Raw genomic sequence first — 18,100 nt, 5'->3', positions numbered from 1 at the left:
GTTAAATCACTTTGTTTCTGTTTATGCAGCCTTTGTCACACCTCCCCTGGCTCTCACTGACACAACCTTCATGAAAAAAAACTGGTTTCACTTTCAATCAGATGTAATTTAATTTTGTAATTGTATCTCTTCCTCTGTAAATTGAACTTTAATCACATACAGGAGGCTCTTGCAGGGTCTAGCAAGCTATTAACATATCAGGGGATAAGAAAATCAAAATTAAACAGAACTTGCAATAAAGGAAGGATAAATTGTAGATGACTCTTTACAGGAAGTGTTTAGGGAGGATGTGCAAGTCACATGCAGGGAGGTGTGACTAGGGTTCATAAACAAAGTGATTTAACTCCTATATGGCAGATAATTGAGCAGTGAGACTGCAGGGGCATGATCTATACACCAAAACTGCTTCATTAAGCTAAAGTTGTTTGGTGACTGTAGTGTTCCTTTAAGATATACAAATATGATTTCTACTGATCAAATAAATACATTGTGCTGTTGTACTTTAAATGGGCACAATTCATAAGTTAAATGTGTATAAACTGGGCAGGAATGCAAGTCCGTAATATCCTTGATTTTGGTTTAATTTAATAATCTGGGAATGGATCAGGATTTAGCATGGGTCATGACATAGAGATATAGAAACATAGAATGTGATGGCAGATAAGAACCATTCGGCGCATTTAGTATGCCCAATTTTCTAAATACTTTCATTAGTCCCTGGCCTTATCTTATATCTAGTATAGCCTAATGCCTATCCCACGCTTGCTTAAACTCCTTCACTGTGTTAACCTCTACCACTTCAGCTGGAAGGCTATTCCATGCATCCACTACCACTAGTAATACCTCATGATATTTTAAAAACTTTGCTCTTCCAATTTAAGACAATGTCCTCTTGTTGTGGTTATGTTGACAGATGTGTAGTGTGGTACTTAATAGTGAATAATTACTATGGCAGTTCCAATAATTCCTCCCCGTCCCACAGGGCATATGGAAGCCTATCAATCATTATTATTAATAATAATAATATCTTATCTCCCCCAACCCTGTGGGCCCTACATTCTTTAGATTATACATGCTTGTTTTTTAATGTAGTTTACTGGTTGCTTCTTTATGCAAAATATCATTGAGCAATATAAGAAAACTATATAAAATGGGAAAAAAATATTCAAAAAATGTGCTTCAATATTTACATGTAGAAAATATTGCTCATGTATTAAAATTAGCTTCTAATTTATTCTACTACCCTCAATAATTGACAAATTTGTGGTAATCATGTTTTTTTTTTTAAATGAAGTAATAAAAATACTAATGAATTACATTTTTTATAACTTTATCGAACAAGTTCATAATATGCTGTATGGCTAATTAATGATAGTTATTAATACATGTACACATTTGTTTAGTTAGTTTCCTAACTACGAGCCAAAATGTATAGTGCAATGGACAAGCATGTTAATTTTGATCTGTGATTCTGAATTCCACCTGTGGCAGATGCATAGGGACAGTCACTAAATGTTTATTTTATTCATTGATCAAGTGAGAAGTGACCAACAGAGGGGAAAAAAGGAGGAGCTGTAAACATGTATTTAATAAACATATACATAATATATAATTTTTATAATTTTCTGCTCCCCTCCATTGGTTACTTTTTCTCACTTGCTCTGTAAAACAAATAGTATTAAAAGTGCCTCTTAGTGTAACATATTTTTTGTTATATCTACATCTGCATTTTGTAGTCTTTTTTTTTGGTAAAAGAAGCTGAAACTAATTTTCTGTTGTTTGCAAGTCTCGTGATTAACCCGGTTTGTGCAAGAAGGTCAGTGCATTACAGCTTGAAATCATTTAAACACTATGTTATCCATCAAGACAGGCCTTTACATTGTAATATCTGTATGCCCTTTTTTGTTCCTACAAATGAAGGTTTAACAGTACCAATCACCAGTGTAACATTTGAAAAGAACTAAAAGCAACTCTTAAATATATAAGTGGGAGCAAATAGTATACTTTTAAACATCTTGTTTTTTTTTTTTTTTTTCAGAAAGTCTGTACCAAATGTGGGATTGAGACCATGGGCAGCCAGAAACGACCTGTGTGGCTATGTAAAATCTGCAGTGAACAGAGAGAGGTAAAACAACCTGTGGTTTCATTTATGTTTTATGTTTATGGAAGGTGTACCCAAAAAGGTAGATACACATATGTTGTAGAACTACAACTCCCATGATTGTAACATTGGCCTTGTTTCCTGTGTTTCTCTCTTTGATCATAACTGCTTAGTAATGCGTAATTTAGAACTGCGTAGTTAATATCTAAGTGCGTATTAATTCTAAGTGCGCAGTTATATTGCAACTTGGCTTTGTGCAAGGCCTGTACATGAAGATACACCTGCAAGCTAGCTATAGGCTAAGATGTTAAGATAAGATAGAGGATTTTGTTAGGATTGGATAATCCTTTTAAGACCACCCCTGTTTCCTCTTGAATATAACATGTTACACAGTCCATTAAACGTTAGAAGTCACCTTGAACCTTACATTGTCTTGTCTCGTTAATTGGGGCTCCTCACCATATGGTTTGGGGACGAGGAGAAATACAGAGAGTTCCAAATTAATAAGAAAGACCATGACAGGGGGAAAGTCCTTACTGTCACAAAGTTTGGAAATTTTTAAGGAAACTGAAACGTTGACAGTGATGAAAGAAGTTTTTTCTATATGGCTATATTACCTCCAAAATATGTTGATGATCCCATATATAGGGCATAAAACATATACAGTATATATTTTCCTATTGATGAGTTAAATTAATCCTTCTGAGACTAAGTTCAAATTGCAAGTGTAATACAGACTTTAGCCACAAGACATCGGCAAATTATTTAACAGTAATAGTATATAGAATTAATCTAGCAAAAAAAAATAATTTGAGATTTTGAGTTATACAATATGCTCCTATATGTATATGGACAAGCATCCATTGACACTGGTCTTGGTCGCTGATCTATCCTGTAGTAAGTACATTTCTGGACAAGAAGCATCAAGCATGGTTTGGGAAAGGTTATTGCTAGATGGATAGCTCAGATTCCAATAAGCAGGTTTTACTGTTATGTTAGGACTTAGGGCTATTTCTGTGGAACAATCTCATATTCCATGTTTGTGCGCAGTTCTTGATATTGAATTTTCTTGTTTAAAAGTTGAAGTATTTCATAAAGTTACATGAAATGTTAAAAAAATGTAATATAGCTTTGTCAAAACATGTGTTTTTCTGTGTGGGAAAAACAACCCATTACCTATTAAGGGTGTATTAAAGAAAGTCAGTTTCTGGCAACTTACATTTTTTGTATGCCCATTTTGTTATGTCACATTTTAGTTTTAAAAAGCTTCCATTAACTGTCACTCCTGGCAGCATGTAATTTGCCACACAATGGCAAAGTCACTTCAACCATAGCAACGGCCTCTATAGATAGGTGTAAATAGCAAATTAGGAATTATTAAATTAATATTTTGTGAAAGAGATCACAGTATTGTGAAAAATATATTCTTTTGTGTTTTAAGGAATATTGACAGTGTAAAGCACACAGTAAAACACAATATTTGTTTCTCTGACGTATTCCCATATCTGAAGTAAGTGGGGATTATATCTACCTTCCTATAATATTGTTTTAGAAAAGTTATCATGTGGTTATTATTAGAACTACAAGATATTTACTAGATAACCTTATTTTTGGACGCAGGAACATTCAAATAGAAGGTAATAATAATGTCTTAAATGTGGTTACACAGAGTTACTATAACACTTTTTGATAGTATGTCATATACAGTCTAGGTGGTCTTATTTTAAAATTAAAAAGAATATAATAAGCAAGATGCAAAATATATAGTTATGAATATTAAGGCTTGCATGCGTGAATAAACACAAGTTTATTCAGTTATATATCAAGTAGACAAATAAGTGACCATCACCCTTCCTAGCATATACCTCACATTTACATAGTAAATACCCACAATAGGTGGTCCAGAATCTGAGGGTAGACTTTGTTGCCACTATGGCTGACTTGCCCAATTGGTTAGATTGGCAGATCTCTTCAAACTCTGCAAGACTGGACTGGAGTCCGTCACCTGCAACAGTGGAGCAACTTGGTCCACCGCCATCTTGAGGCTAGAGTAGCCCCACACCTCTGCAAGACATGTTTATACTTCGTTCCAGGAGATAGGTGTGTAGTAGGTACGACAGTGATGGGGACAGGCATTATACCCACCAGTCCAAGGGGGGGTATGGGACTCACCCACAACCAGGGCCGGACTGGGGATACAAAGCAGCCCTTGGAAAAGTAATCTATGCCAGCCCCATACGCCATGTATTGTCACATGTAATATGTAAGGCTATGTCTTGCCACCCCAGATGATTGAGTAAAATATAAACACACATACATACACACACACACACACACACACACACATACAGGGAGTGCAGAATTATTAGGCAAGTTGTATTTTTGAGGATTAATTTTATTATTGAACAACTACCATGTTCTCAATGAACCCAAAAAAACTCATTAATATCAAAGCTGAATATTTTTGGAAGTAGTTTTTAGTTTGTTTTTAGTTATAGCTATTTTAGGGGGAAACCAATATAACATCTCAACATTCACAAATATACATTTCTGACATTCAAAAACATAACAAAAACAAATCAGTGACCAATATAGCCACCTTTCTTTGCAAGGACACTAAAAAGCCTGGCATCCATGGATTCTGTCAGTGTTTTGATCTGTTCACCATCAACATTGCGTGCAGCAGCAACCACAGCCTCCCAGACACTGTTCAGAGAGGTGTACTGTTTTCCCTCCTTGTAAATCTCACATTTGATGATGGACCACAGGTTCTCAATGGGGTTCAGATCAGGTGAACAAGGAGGCCATGTCATTAGATTTTCTTCTTTTATACCCTTTCTTGCCAGCCATGCTGTGGAGTACTTGGACGCGTGTGATGGAGCATTGTCCTGCATGAAAGTCATGTTTTTCTTGAAGGATGCAGACTTCTTCCTGTACCACTGCTTGAAGAAGGTGTCTTCCAGAAACTGGCAGTAGGACTGGGAGTTGAGCTTGACTCCATCCTCAACCCGAAAAGGCCCCACAAGCTCACCTTTGATGATACCAGCCCAAACCAGTACTCCACCTCCACCTTGCTGGCGTCTGAGTCGGACTGGAGCTCTCTGCCCTTTACCAATCCAGCCACGGGCCCATCCATCTGGCCCATCAAGACTCACTCTCATTTCATCAGTCCATAAAACCTTAGAAAAATCAGTCTTGAGATTTCTTGGCCCAGTCTTGACGTTTCAGCTTGTGTGTCTTGTTCAGTGGTGGTCGTCTTTCAGCCTTTCTTACCTTGGCCATGTCTCTGAGTATTGCACACCTTGTGCTTTTGGGCACTCCAGTGATGTTGCAGCTCTGAAATATGGCCAAACTGGTGGCAAGTGGCATCTTGGCAGTTGCACGCTTGACTTTTCTCAGTTCATGGGCAGTTATTTTGCGCCTTGGTTTCTCCACACGCTTCTTGCGACCCTGTTGACTATTTTGAATGAAACGCTTGATTGTTCGATGATCACGCTTCAGAAGCTTTGCAATTTTAAGAGTGCTGCATCCCTCTGCAAGATATCTCACTATTTTTGACTTTTCTGAGCCTGTCAAGTCCTTCTTTTGACCCATTTTGCCAAAGGAAAGGAAGTTGCCTAATAATTATGCACACCTGATATAGGGTGTTGATGTCATTAGACCATACCCCTTCTCATTACAGAGATGCACATCACCTAATATGCTTAATTGGTAGTAGGCTTTCGAGCCTATACAGCTTGGAGTAAGACAACATGCATAAAGAGGATGATGTGGTCAAAATACTAATTTGCCTAATAATTCTGCACTCCCTGTATATATATGTAGAGATTGTAGCTATATTAGTCCAGTGATGTGTCCCACTACCAACACTTTACATGAACACTCACCCACATTATCTTACTGTTCTGTCATATATGTCAACACTTTAAAACACATGTTTATTCGATCAATATACAAAGTACTATGTGTAGACCTATGCTTTCCCATAGTCTTATGCATGTATGCTTATATATGTGAATGTGCATTTATATTTGTGTATGAGTTCATGTGCATGCATGTATATGTGTTTGTTTGTGTATGTATATGTATATGTGTTCATGTGTTTGTGTTTGCATATACGTGTGAATATATATATGTGTGTGTGTGTGTGTGTGTGTGTGTATGTATAAAGAGTACCATCTTCTGCACTGCCTGCCTGTTTTTTTTTGTTTGTTTTGTTTTTCTCCCTCTCCCACCTCACTCTAGTCTTCAGAAAGATATTTACGACCCTCTGCAAGAATGTTGTCTATTTTCTATCAAACCTGTGTCTTATCTGCACTCATGTCACTTTAACCCCTGTATCACAACTCAACTTTGAATTTAATGTGTCGTCTTGCTCAGAAATGCTTCAGACTTGAGAAAGGGAGGTTCTCCCGAAAGATTGTCATTAAAAAAAAATCATTAAAGGTATTACAAGATACAAATTTGATCTGTTTTTTTACATCTATCTATCTATATAAAACATAAATATATAGTATAAATATATATTTATTTTTCTAATATAAAATATTAGTCCTTTTAGAGTAAAACATTTAATTATACAGTAAGCATACTCACATGCAGACACAGTCTCACTGACACACACAAGCTCATTGATACACAGTCTCATAGACAAACAATCTCACTGATATACATAAGCTTATTGACATAAAAACACAAGCACACAGTTGCACACACATAGGCTCATTGACAGAAAATCTCACTGACACAGACAAGCTTATTGCTGTACACAGAAATGTAGTACAGATAAACTCTGACATGCACAAGCTTACTACAGACATGCTCACTTTCACACACACGCACACACACACACACACACACACACACACGCTCACGAACACCCACATGCTCACCACAGAAAATCTCACTGACACACACACATGCTTCCAACAGACAAGCTTACTGATACACACACACGTGCTCACTGACACACACATACAAGCTCACCCACTAGCATCCACACACACATAGGCTCACTCAGTAGCAGGCACACACACACACAAGCTCACTCAGTAGCAGGCACACAGAAACACACCACTTTAAATATACACTAAAAAAGAAAAACCTTGAGCCATTTATTTAAAAAAAATCTATCATAGCTCTTTCTATCAAAAATAAAACTATATAATTTTTTTTTTTTTTTTTTGTATTACATTTTTTTTTTCTAAACTAACACCTTTAATATAAAATTGTCATGAAAAGAAAACCACCAATCAGCATATGAGTGGGGAGTCACTGATTGTCTGAGAGCGTCAGCTGAGTTTTTTCCGATTTTGAGAAATAAGGACAGAATAGGCAGGGAGATTCGGTGCTGGAACACAGGCTTTGAGGTTAAACCAGCCAAGATCGGTTTAATTATTAAAGGTGAGCCAGTGCCAGCAACCTCTTGGAACCATAACAACTTAATTTCATTAAAGTTTCTGGAGTGTTCATATAAGGCTATGGTATGTATTGTGTTGAAGAATTTGCATTGGAGAGTTCTTTCATTCTCTTATGCACGTAAACAAAAATGCCACATATTGTTCATATGATATATTTGTATGTCACATTCAAGATTTTAAACTAAACTGACACAACTGAACTTCAGCTAAGTGTCAGATTGCCTTGTGTAAAATGCTTCTGCCCATTCTGTGAAGCACATATGTGTCAGTCAGAGAGAAAAGTATGGGTCGTGGGACTATTCCTAATTGGTGAATATGTCAAAATACTGTTGACTTGGTGTCATCGTCTCTTTAGACCGGACAACAAAGCAATTTTAACAATGTATGTCAATGTATGTGCAATATTCAATCCTTAAAAAATAAAAACATAAAACCATAAAAGCAAATAAAAGTGCGTAAACTAATGGACATTTAGCTTCATTTGACCTTTTTGAAGATTATATTCCTTGACATAATCTTATTTGGCAATACAATGTATACTTTACTTATATAGTAATGCCCTTTAATGATTTTAGGATATTTTAGGGGAGATAAGCTGAATGGATGAGCTGCCAGCATTCCATTCTAAGGATTTGTGTAGTGTGTCCAGTGTGCTGGTTTAAACAAATGTAATTTTTCTTTCATATTTATTGCAATAGATGGGGTATTGCCAAACAAGCTCAAGTGCATTGTTTATATTTTTTAAAATAAGTCTCCTGCATATCTAAGCTCCACGTCTGACAGCTTCATAGGGGTTTCATCAGATATTCATTGCATAGAATAACAGTCATTACCTGAGAGCGGACAGCTGGCATTGTCAGCCAATGAATGCTGACTGCCATGGCTTTTGGCTTCTGCAGCTCTAAGTAAGCCAGAAGCACGGCACTGGACCACCAGGGAGCATCAGAGCCTGGCAGGGACCCAGGTAAGAAGGCAAACCGTTCCTAAACTTACCCCTTGCACAGTGCCCTGTGCAGCCTGCTCTCTGTAAAGTGGGCAGTGAAGATTGGCAAATATCAGGGCTGGACTGGCCCACTGGGATACCGGGAAATTTTCCGGTGGGCCGCAGCAAGGTGGGGCCGAGCAGACAGCCCTAATAATCAGCATGATAAAGCCATTTAAATGCGGGAGGTGCTGGGGGCTGATGCGGCTGCCAGCTGCCAGAGGGAGATCTGTCAATCTCCCTGCACAGTGTAAATCAATTCCGGCCACATGCCCCGCCCCCATGTGGAACGTCCACCTCTGCACGCAAGCTCTGCCCCCCTACGCATGTTGCTGACCTCGCTGGAAAGCTGCCCACTGGACCACCAGGATATAATTACAGAAAACTAAAAGGTATTTACCCCTTCACAGCCCCCCCTACCCACCATACAGCCCCCCCCTGCCCACCATACAGCCCCCTACCCATTCACAGCCCCCTTATCCACTCACTGTTCCCCTACCCACCATACAGCCCCCCTACCCACCATACAGCCCCCCTACCCACCATACAGCCCCCCCTACCCACCTCACAGTCCCCCTACCCACTCACAGCCCCCTACCCACCATACAGCCCCCCACCCACCCTTATCCACTCACAGTCCCCCTACCCACCTCACAGCCCCCTACCCACCTCACAGCCGCCCTACCCACCTCACAGCCCCCTAACCTCCTTTCAGTCCCCCTACCCACCCAGTCCCCAACCCACCATACATAACTCCTACCTACTCATAGTCTCCTACCCACTCACAGTCCCCCTACCCACCATACAGGACCCTTACCCACCATACAGAACCCCTACCCACCTTCCAGCCCCCCAACCCACCAAACAGCCCCTACCCATCTTACAGTTCACTGCCCCCTACCCACCTTACAGAACCCCTACCCACCTCACAGTCCCCTACCCACCTTACAGAACTCCTACCTACTCATAGTCTCCTTCCCACTCACAGTCCCCCTATTCAATCACAGTCCCCCTATTCACTCACATTCCCACTATCCACTCACAGTCCCCCTACCCACCTTACAGCCCCCTTACCCACCTCACAGCCCCCCTACCCACCTTACAGAACTTCTACCCACCATACAGAACCTCTACCCACATTCCAGCCCCCCAACCCACCAAACAGCCCCTACCCATCTTACAGTCCCCTACCCACCTCACAGCCCCCTACCCACTCACAGCCCCCCTACCCACCTTACAGAACCCCTACCCACCTCACAGCCCCCCTACCCACTCAAAGTCCCCTTACCCACCTCACAGTCCCCTACCCACCTACAGAACTCCTACCTACTCATAGTCTCCTACCCACTCACAGTCCCCCTATTCACTCACATTCCCACTATCCACTCACAGTCCCCCTACCCACCTTACAGCCCCCTTACCCACCTCACAGCCCCCCTACCCACCTTACAGAACTCCTACCTACTCATAGTCTCCTACCCACTCACAGTCCCCCTACCCACCATACAGGACCCCTACCCACCATACAGAACCTCTACCCACATTCCAGCCCCCCAACCCACCATACAGCCCCTACCCATCTTACAGTCCCCTACCCACCTCACAGCCCCCTACCCACCCACCCACAGCCCCCCTACCCACCTTACAGAACCCCTACCCACTCACAGTCCTCCTATTCACTTACATTCCCCCTATTCACTCACATTCCCCCTATCCACTCACAGTCCCCCTACCCACCATACAGCCCCCCTGCCCTCATTTCAGTTCCCCTACACACTCAGTTTCCCTACACACTCAGTTCCCCAACCCACCTCACAGCTCCCCTACCCACCTCACAGCCCCCCTACCCACCTCACAGTCCCCTTACCCACATCACAGTCCCCTACCCACCTTACAGAACTCCTACCTACTCATAGTCTCCTACCCACTCAGTCACCCTACCCACCATACAGTCCACCTACTCACCTTACAGTCCCCCTACCCACCTCACAGCCTCCCTACCCACTCAGTCTCCTACCCACACAGTCTCCTACCCACCTTCCTGCCCCCCTACCCACCTTCCTGCCCCCCTACCCACCTTCCTGCCCCCTACCCACCATACAGTCCCCCTACCCACCATACAGTCCCCCTACCCACCATACAGTCCCCCTACCCACCATACAGTCCCCCTACCCACCTTACAGCCCCCTACCTACTCAAAGTCCCCCTACCCATCTCACAGCCTCCCTACCTACTCACAGAACCCCTACCCACTCACAGAACAATTATCTACTCACAGCCCCCTACCCACCCCACAGCCCCCTTACCCACCTCACATATCCCTACCCACCTTACAGCCCCCTACCCACTCACAGCCCTCCTAGACACCTTACAGCTTTCCTACCCACCATATTAGAAAATGAAATAAATATATATATATATATATATATATATATATATATATCAATAATATGTAAGGCGTATAATCCGTATATGTATGCATGTCTTGCCCCCCCAGATGATTGAGTAATATATACAAACATAAAAAATATATATATATATATATATATATATATATATATATATATATAGTGTGTATATATTACTCAATCATCTACGGTTGCAACACAACGTATGTATTACATGTGACAATACATGGCACAGTGACTTATGGGGCTGGCAAATATTTTTTTTCCAGGGATGATTTGTATCCCCAGTCTGGCCCTGGCAGATATGCAGACATAGTATAGGAACTTTGTCAGTAATCAGTAAGTATTGTTGTTTTTTGCATGCTCTGGTGTCCCACAGTCTCACAGGGCTATTCTCTAAAGTGAGAATTGTGGGGAATGCAAAGTGAATTTTCAAATAACCGACCTGGAGTTTGGCTGTTTTGGCTGTAAAATTTGAAATTCACTTTAAATTCCAAAAACTTGAATGACAAATCCATGTCAATGTATTTCAGATATGAACTGGCCCCTGGAGTACTTGCCACTTGACAAAGTCAGGCAGATTGTTAAATCCCAGATAATATAAGGAGTTCTATGGTTTCCCTAGAGGTGTTTGTAAGTGACTGCAGGGTAAGCTGAGACATGACATTTGTCATTGATGGCAATGGGATGTTGGGTATGAACAGATATTTCTGAATACACTGGCATTGCTGCGCAGGTTATTTAATGTGCAAAACAGCTATTTGTTCTTGCCAAAAGTTGCCTTCCATCCACTGGTGACAACCATATGTTGTAAGCTGGTTACTCCACTTTCAATTTCTCAATAAGGTTTGAAATGTTTGTTTGACACCTTTTGATGGGATATGATGTTCTACCTTCCCCCCTGTATTCTTTTCTTTTCTTTCCTTTTTTTTTTCAATATATAGGTATATTTTTTATGCCTCTCCTTCCATGCTTTTCACACTAATTGTTTGAGCTGTTTGCGCATATTTTAATTATTTTGCTGAATTATTATTTATATGAAAAGGACAATACAATTATTTATTTCTTCCAAAAAGTAAAAAGAAAAATATGTAGGTAAAATGAGAAATTGAGGTGATGTTGCTGTGGTATGGTACCCCAGCAAATAACATGGCAATAGTGTAATGCTCTTTGACAAAAAAAATGTGGCTTGTGGTATGGCATTTCAATTAAGTGATATCACTAGTGGAATCTTTAGAGCTTTTGCAAATCTGGTATAGGGGAAGGAGAAAGAGATACTTACCTGAAACAATCTTTCTTTAGTGCTGCCGAATCTTAATTAATCCGTTATTTATGGAACACTGAGTGATCAACCTCAGAGCTTCTGCATGTGCAATGATATGACACAGGCATCTATTGCACATTGCATGTCAGGTTGCCTTTTCCTATCAGGTTGCTAATGACAACTGATAAGAAATTGCAAGGCAAAGCTTATTAAATCTTCACCTTGCAATGACTTTTTTTTTTTTTTAATGTATGCTTTTATGTATCAAAGTCAGGGGCATAACTAAAAACCACAGGGCCCCATTCCAAGAGTCAATAAAGGGCACCTTTAGCTGCCCCCTCCACCCCTTCCCTCTCTGCTTTTGATATATAGACATAAGGAGGTCTTGGTGGTTAAGCCAATATACAGTCAATTTGTAGATAAATATATATACGTTTTTATATTATTTTTGTTGTTGTTGCAATATGTCCCATCCATTGAATGATTACTTATGTATAGTACAATTTTAAATCATTTTGAAGCCCTGTGTCCCATGGTGTACTCAAAATTCAGCAGTTAATTATTTTTTAATATTGAGGTAGCTGGGAAATAGATTTAAATATAAATGAATATGAACATTTTGTTTGCATGGTGATATACAGTTAATGGTGTGTCCATAATGAATTACAGATAAGCTATGCTACGTGTTTTACTGTAGATTATTAAGTGTCTAGGTTTTGTAGATGAGCGTACAGACTGTCATTTTGCTTTAATAGCTGTTTAAATGCCACTGGAAATATGTAAAAGCCAATCACACTGACATAAGGATCACTTATTAATTCAGTTAATAGTTTTCTTTAATAAAAACTGCATAGGTAAGCAAAGCATTGACTTTACCCATGACAAAATGTGCCTTTAAATGTATGTATACATTTTAAGGCTGATTGCATGTTATTAAAAAAAATGATACCTTTTAAAATTCACATTTCCAGTAGAAAACATATACATTTTAAATTCTTTAATAGACAATGTGGTCCACATAGCATTATTTAAAGCCTTCTTGCCAGTATGTGGCTTTTAAGTTGCACATAAATAACCACATAATGTAAAAAAAAAATATGTGATGTTGTCTAGCACATTTATTTTTTAAGAGGAATTTACCATGTAATAAAACTCTGGTCATTACCATTGAATAATTTTGATTACAACAGTAGATTATGTTCAAACTCCATTGAAAATTGGGTTTATTGCCAACATTTACAGACTTTCAGCTGTTTGCAATGAAAAGAAATCAAACAAAAGCAATTAAAATAGCTCAACACAACAAACAGAGATTAGGAATGCACTATAATAAGAATGCAGCAGTAACCTAGGCAAGGTTTCCCAAGACCTGCACATATTAAACCAAAATAAACACTAAACTAAAACAAAAAATAATGTAGCCGTGCTGTCCTTAAAGTGATAGGGGGATGTTAGTTAAATATATTAGCCATAAGTGCAATATTCAAATACAATTAATATCTTCACATCTTATTGGATAATTTTCTTCTGTCCATCTACTGGCTCCCTGATTCCTGCATATCCCTGGTGGGGATTATACCACCAATACCTAATACTACCAGGACATGTTCTGTACTCAAAAAAGTTTAAGTAGGATACCCAAGTTCATTCTTATTTTAGTGACATAGTTACAAAGGCTGAAAAGAGACACATGTCCATCAAGTTCAGCCTTTCTCACATTTGTTTTTTGCTGTTGATGCAAAAAGAGGCAAAAAACACAGTTTGAAACACTTCCAATTTTGCAACAAACTAGGGAAAAAAATTCCGTCTTGACCACAGAATGCCATTCAGATTTATCCTTGGGTCAAGAAGCTATTACCCTACAGTTGAAAAATTATTTCATTGAATATTATGTTTTTGCAAGTATGCATCTGGTTGCTGTTTAAACATGTGTACGGACTCTGATAAAACCACTTCTTCAGGCAGAGAATTCCACATCCTTATTGTTCTTACGGTAAAAAAAACTTTTAGTTTGACATAACCTGTGCTTCATAAGCCATGTTAATTTTTGCTGATAACCATGTTCTTCTCAAGGGATTTTTGAATATTATCTCTTAATAACCTTTCAAATACTTTCCCAGCCACAGAAGTTAAGCTCACAGGTCTCTAATTTCCAGGCAAGGACTTTAAACCCTTTTTGAATATAGGAAGCACATCTGCCTTCTTTAAATCCTCCGGAACACTTCCTGAAAGAAAAGAATCTTGAAAGATTAAAAACATTGGTTCACTTATTTCTACAATTAGTTCCATAAGTACTCGTGGATGAATACCATCAGGCTGTGGAGCTTTGTTTATATTAACTTTCTTTAGTGGCTGCAGCACCTTATATTGAGTTAGCCAATTACAATTTTTCTGCAAGTTTTTTTGCAGCAATCATTTGCATATCTATTGCCATAGGCTCTTCTTAATAGGAGGAAAAATAGTTGTTTAAAATGTCTGCCTTTTCCTGGTCTTCATTACCCAACACCCCCATCCCATGTACCTACACTTTCATTTTCTGTTTTTTTTTTTTTTTTTTTTTTTTTTTTTTTAGAATTTATGTACTTAAAAATGCTTTGGGGTTGGTTTTGCTCTCTTTGGCTATCATTTTTTAATTTTTGGCTTCTATTATATCTTTTATAGGATGCCACTGATTTGTCAGATTTAAAGGCTTTGAATGCCCTTTTCTTTCTTTTTTTTTTTTTCTAGATTTGTTTTCTAGATTTGGTTCTACTATGCACTTTAATAACTTCATAGATTGGCTATGTTGAACTATTACAAAAAAACACACAAGTCCTGCGCTCAAACTTCCATTACTGTTGGGCGGCAGCAACGACCATAGTACACAGCAGTCCCAATACATATAATAAAGACCAAAGAAAAAAAAGTTAACTGCACTCTCTCCCAAATCCCTATGTATATTTAAACAAATTGAGGTTATTTAGTTACTCCAGTGGCCATTGGAGGGAATGTCCACCTGCCACGTCAAGGCAAACCTCTCAGGTGGGTCCACTCATCTTGCTTCCTTGAGCTTCTGGCAAATATATATCTAATAAGACATAGAGGGATATTTTTATATTGTGTCTCCTCTCCCTAGCCCTTCTGTGTGTATTTCTCTCCCACGCCCCTTTGTATGTTTCCTGCCATGTCCCTATGTGCCTCCTGTCATGTCCCTATGTGTCTCCCTCCCATGCCCCTTAGTGTGTGTCTCCCTCCCATGCCCCTTAGTGTGTGTCTCCCCCTATGCCCCTTAGTGTGTCTCCCCCATGCCTCTTTGTGTCTTTCTTCCCCGAGCCCCTACATGTGTCTCTCCCCCTCACAGCCCCTCAGTGTCTCATTTCTCCCCCACAGCCCTTCTATGTGTCTCATTTACCACCACCCACCACAGCCAGTTCACATGTCTCATTTCCCACACCCTCCCTACCTGTATCTGCTGATCTCCTTATAGAATGGCGGGGCAGACTGCGTGTAGAATCATCTGTATCCTCTACCTGGGCTGACAGGAAGTGCTCACTGAGAGCAACTAATAACTTCTGTCAGCATGGGTAGAGGATACAGAAGATCCTTTATCCACGGTCCGCCCTGGACAGTCTATATTAAGTGACTGGCAGCAGCACATCACATTGCTGTTCTCCCTCAGACCTCCTGGGCAGGCCTGGTGGCACCTGCACTCACCACCATCATATACTACATACGGCTGCAATATAACTATTAAACCTGGCCGTGGTCAACGGCCGGCACCTTCTGAGCATGCTGCACTCACCTTAGATGTGGCCGTGGTGCAATACAATATAACCAGCCTTCAGCTCCCTCTCTGCCCCTGTTAATTGCCTCAGACTTGGAAGGCAGCTATCAGAATGGTATCCTGGTGGGTTAGTCCGGCTCTGCCCTTTAAAGGAGAATTGCTTCTACTAGTAGTCAACCTAATGTAGCCAAATAATGTTTAATAGAGCTAAAGCATTTTTCAAATTCTTTATCATCACACCATAATATGGGGATATATGAAACAAATATATTCGATTTAAAAATGTCTCATACAATTTTATTACCCAATCTTAAAAACCCGTGAACTAACAGGATGTAAAAAGAAGAATAATAGGATAAAAGGAAGGTCTGACCCAAAGAAAAGCAATATAAGTATAAGGTTCAAGTTCAGTTTTAAAATTCTGTATTGCCCATGAATTTTTTGTAATTTATTTTTTGTTTTATTGAGGCATAGTTTGACAAGAAGAACAATAATACAATAGTGACAGTTTCATTGTAAGCAAGTAGATTAAATCACATGAATGATCACTTGAGTAAGGGGAATGGAACAGTGCTACACAACCAGGGGGGACTGGGAAAAAAAATTGGCATTTTTTTTTATCATAGCGCCAACTAAGAAGGGGGTGGGGCAGAAAGGGGGTGTTTTGTTATCACTAATGACAAACACGCCCCCTCTCAAAGTGCAGGCCAGGGCAGACCATGAGCAGAGCTCTGCTGAAAAGCTCTAGCATGAGAAAAAAAGCCCTGTATTTGTTCTACACAGCGCAAGCAAATTTAAAAACATGCTTGCACTGTGTTTCCTTGCAACTTGTCTCTGGTGTCTCTATAAATGAGATACCAGGAGACAAAAGGGCCAAGAAAGAGTATTGTGCATGTGTTTGGAGCCTGCTTGTGGTATTGTGTGTGTGTAGAGTGAGCTGATTGTGGTGTGGCATTGTGTAATAAGGTTGGTTTTAGTTGTGTTGTGTTTGCGGTGTAATGTAATGCATATGTGGTTAGGGGCTGTAGAGAATGTGTGTATATGGGATGTAGCAAGTGTGTGCATACAAGCTATAGTGTGTGTGTATAGGTGATGTAGTGTTTGTAGAGAGTGTGTGTTTAGGGGTGTAGTATGTGTTTGCGACAAGGAATCTAGTGTGTGTATATGGATCCAGAGTGTGAATGTTAGGAGTGTTGTGTGTGTGTGTGTGTATATGTCTAGTGTGTGTTTGAAGGACCCAGAATATATATATATATGTATAGGAGATCTAGTGAGTGTGCGTATATAACGGATTCAGAGTTTATATAGGGATCTAGTGTGTGTATGTGTGTAGATGATCCAGAGTTGGGTAAGGGATCTAGTGTGTGTCTGGAATGTAATGTGTTTAGGGATGCTGTGTATATGTATATATATATATATATACTTCCAAACATATATATATATATATATGTTTGGAAGTATTGTGTATGTGTGTGGTGCAGTGTGTTGGGGGGTTCTTTGTGTATGTGAAGGGTGCAGTAGGTGTGTGTGAGGGGTGCTGTGTGTGCTGTGTGTGATTTGTGTGAGGGTGATTTGTGTGTGTGGGTGCTGTGTATGATGTGTGTGAGAGTGCTGAGTGTGATGTGTGTGAGAGTGCTGAGTGTGAAGGGATTGTGTGTTGGGGGGGTAAAAAAAAACAATACAAAAAAACTAAGCAGGCATTATATCCCACCCTCCCTTCTTACCTTTAGCCTGGGAGTGGGGTGGCAGAACTCTGACACCATCCCTGGTGGTCCTAGGGGTGAGTGAATGCTAGCCTGCGGTCTACGAATCTCGCGAGAGGAACCCGGCGGAGCTGCAAGATAGAGCTCCGCCAGGTCCTCCTCTCCCTCCCCAGCCGCATGTCTATTTAAGTGGGCCGGTGAGGGAGAGCTTTGATCTCCTCACCGGCCTGTCAAGGAAAACAGCGGGGCCGGAGCTTGAATAGTGCCGGCCCTGCATAGACCAGCAGGAGAGATCCTGTGACCTCCCCTGCCGCCTTCGGCCCATGGCCACCGCAGCCCACCGGGCATTTGCCCGGTGTGCCCGATGGCCAGTCCGGGCCTGTACACAACTGATCACAAATGTAGGAGGAAGCACCCCTGAAGATAAGGGTAACCATCTAACCCTTCAAACAACTGTGG

The 18,100-nt window shown here is 40.3% G+C and overlaps 1 protein-coding gene across 8 annotated transcripts in view; it reads left to right on the top strand.

Annotated features, from left to right (window-relative positions):
• RPH3AL (rabphilin 3A like (without C2 domains)) overlaps positions 1 to 18,100 on the top strand; it is a 320,103-nt gene that overhangs the window by 176,231 nt on the left and 125,772 nt on the right. For all 8 annotated transcript variants that reach the window (XM_063457029.1, XM_063457012.1, XM_063457059.1 and 5 more), the window contains exon 5: positions 2,039 to 2,125. In XM_063457029.1, the coding sequence (XP_063313099.1) occupies positions 2,039 to 2,125 (87 nt within the window). The remainder of the gene's footprint in view (positions 1 to 2,038; positions 2,126 to 18,100) is intronic.

This window comes from Pelobates fuscus, chromosome 1 (genome assembly GCF_036172605.1).
Source record: "Pelobates fuscus isolate aPelFus1 chromosome 1, aPelFus1.pri, whole genome shotgun sequence".
Classification (NCBI taxonomy): Eukaryota; Metazoa; Chordata; class Amphibia; order Anura; family Pelobatidae; genus Pelobates; species Pelobates fuscus.
This window is presented reverse-complemented; position numbering and strand designations above follow the sequence as displayed.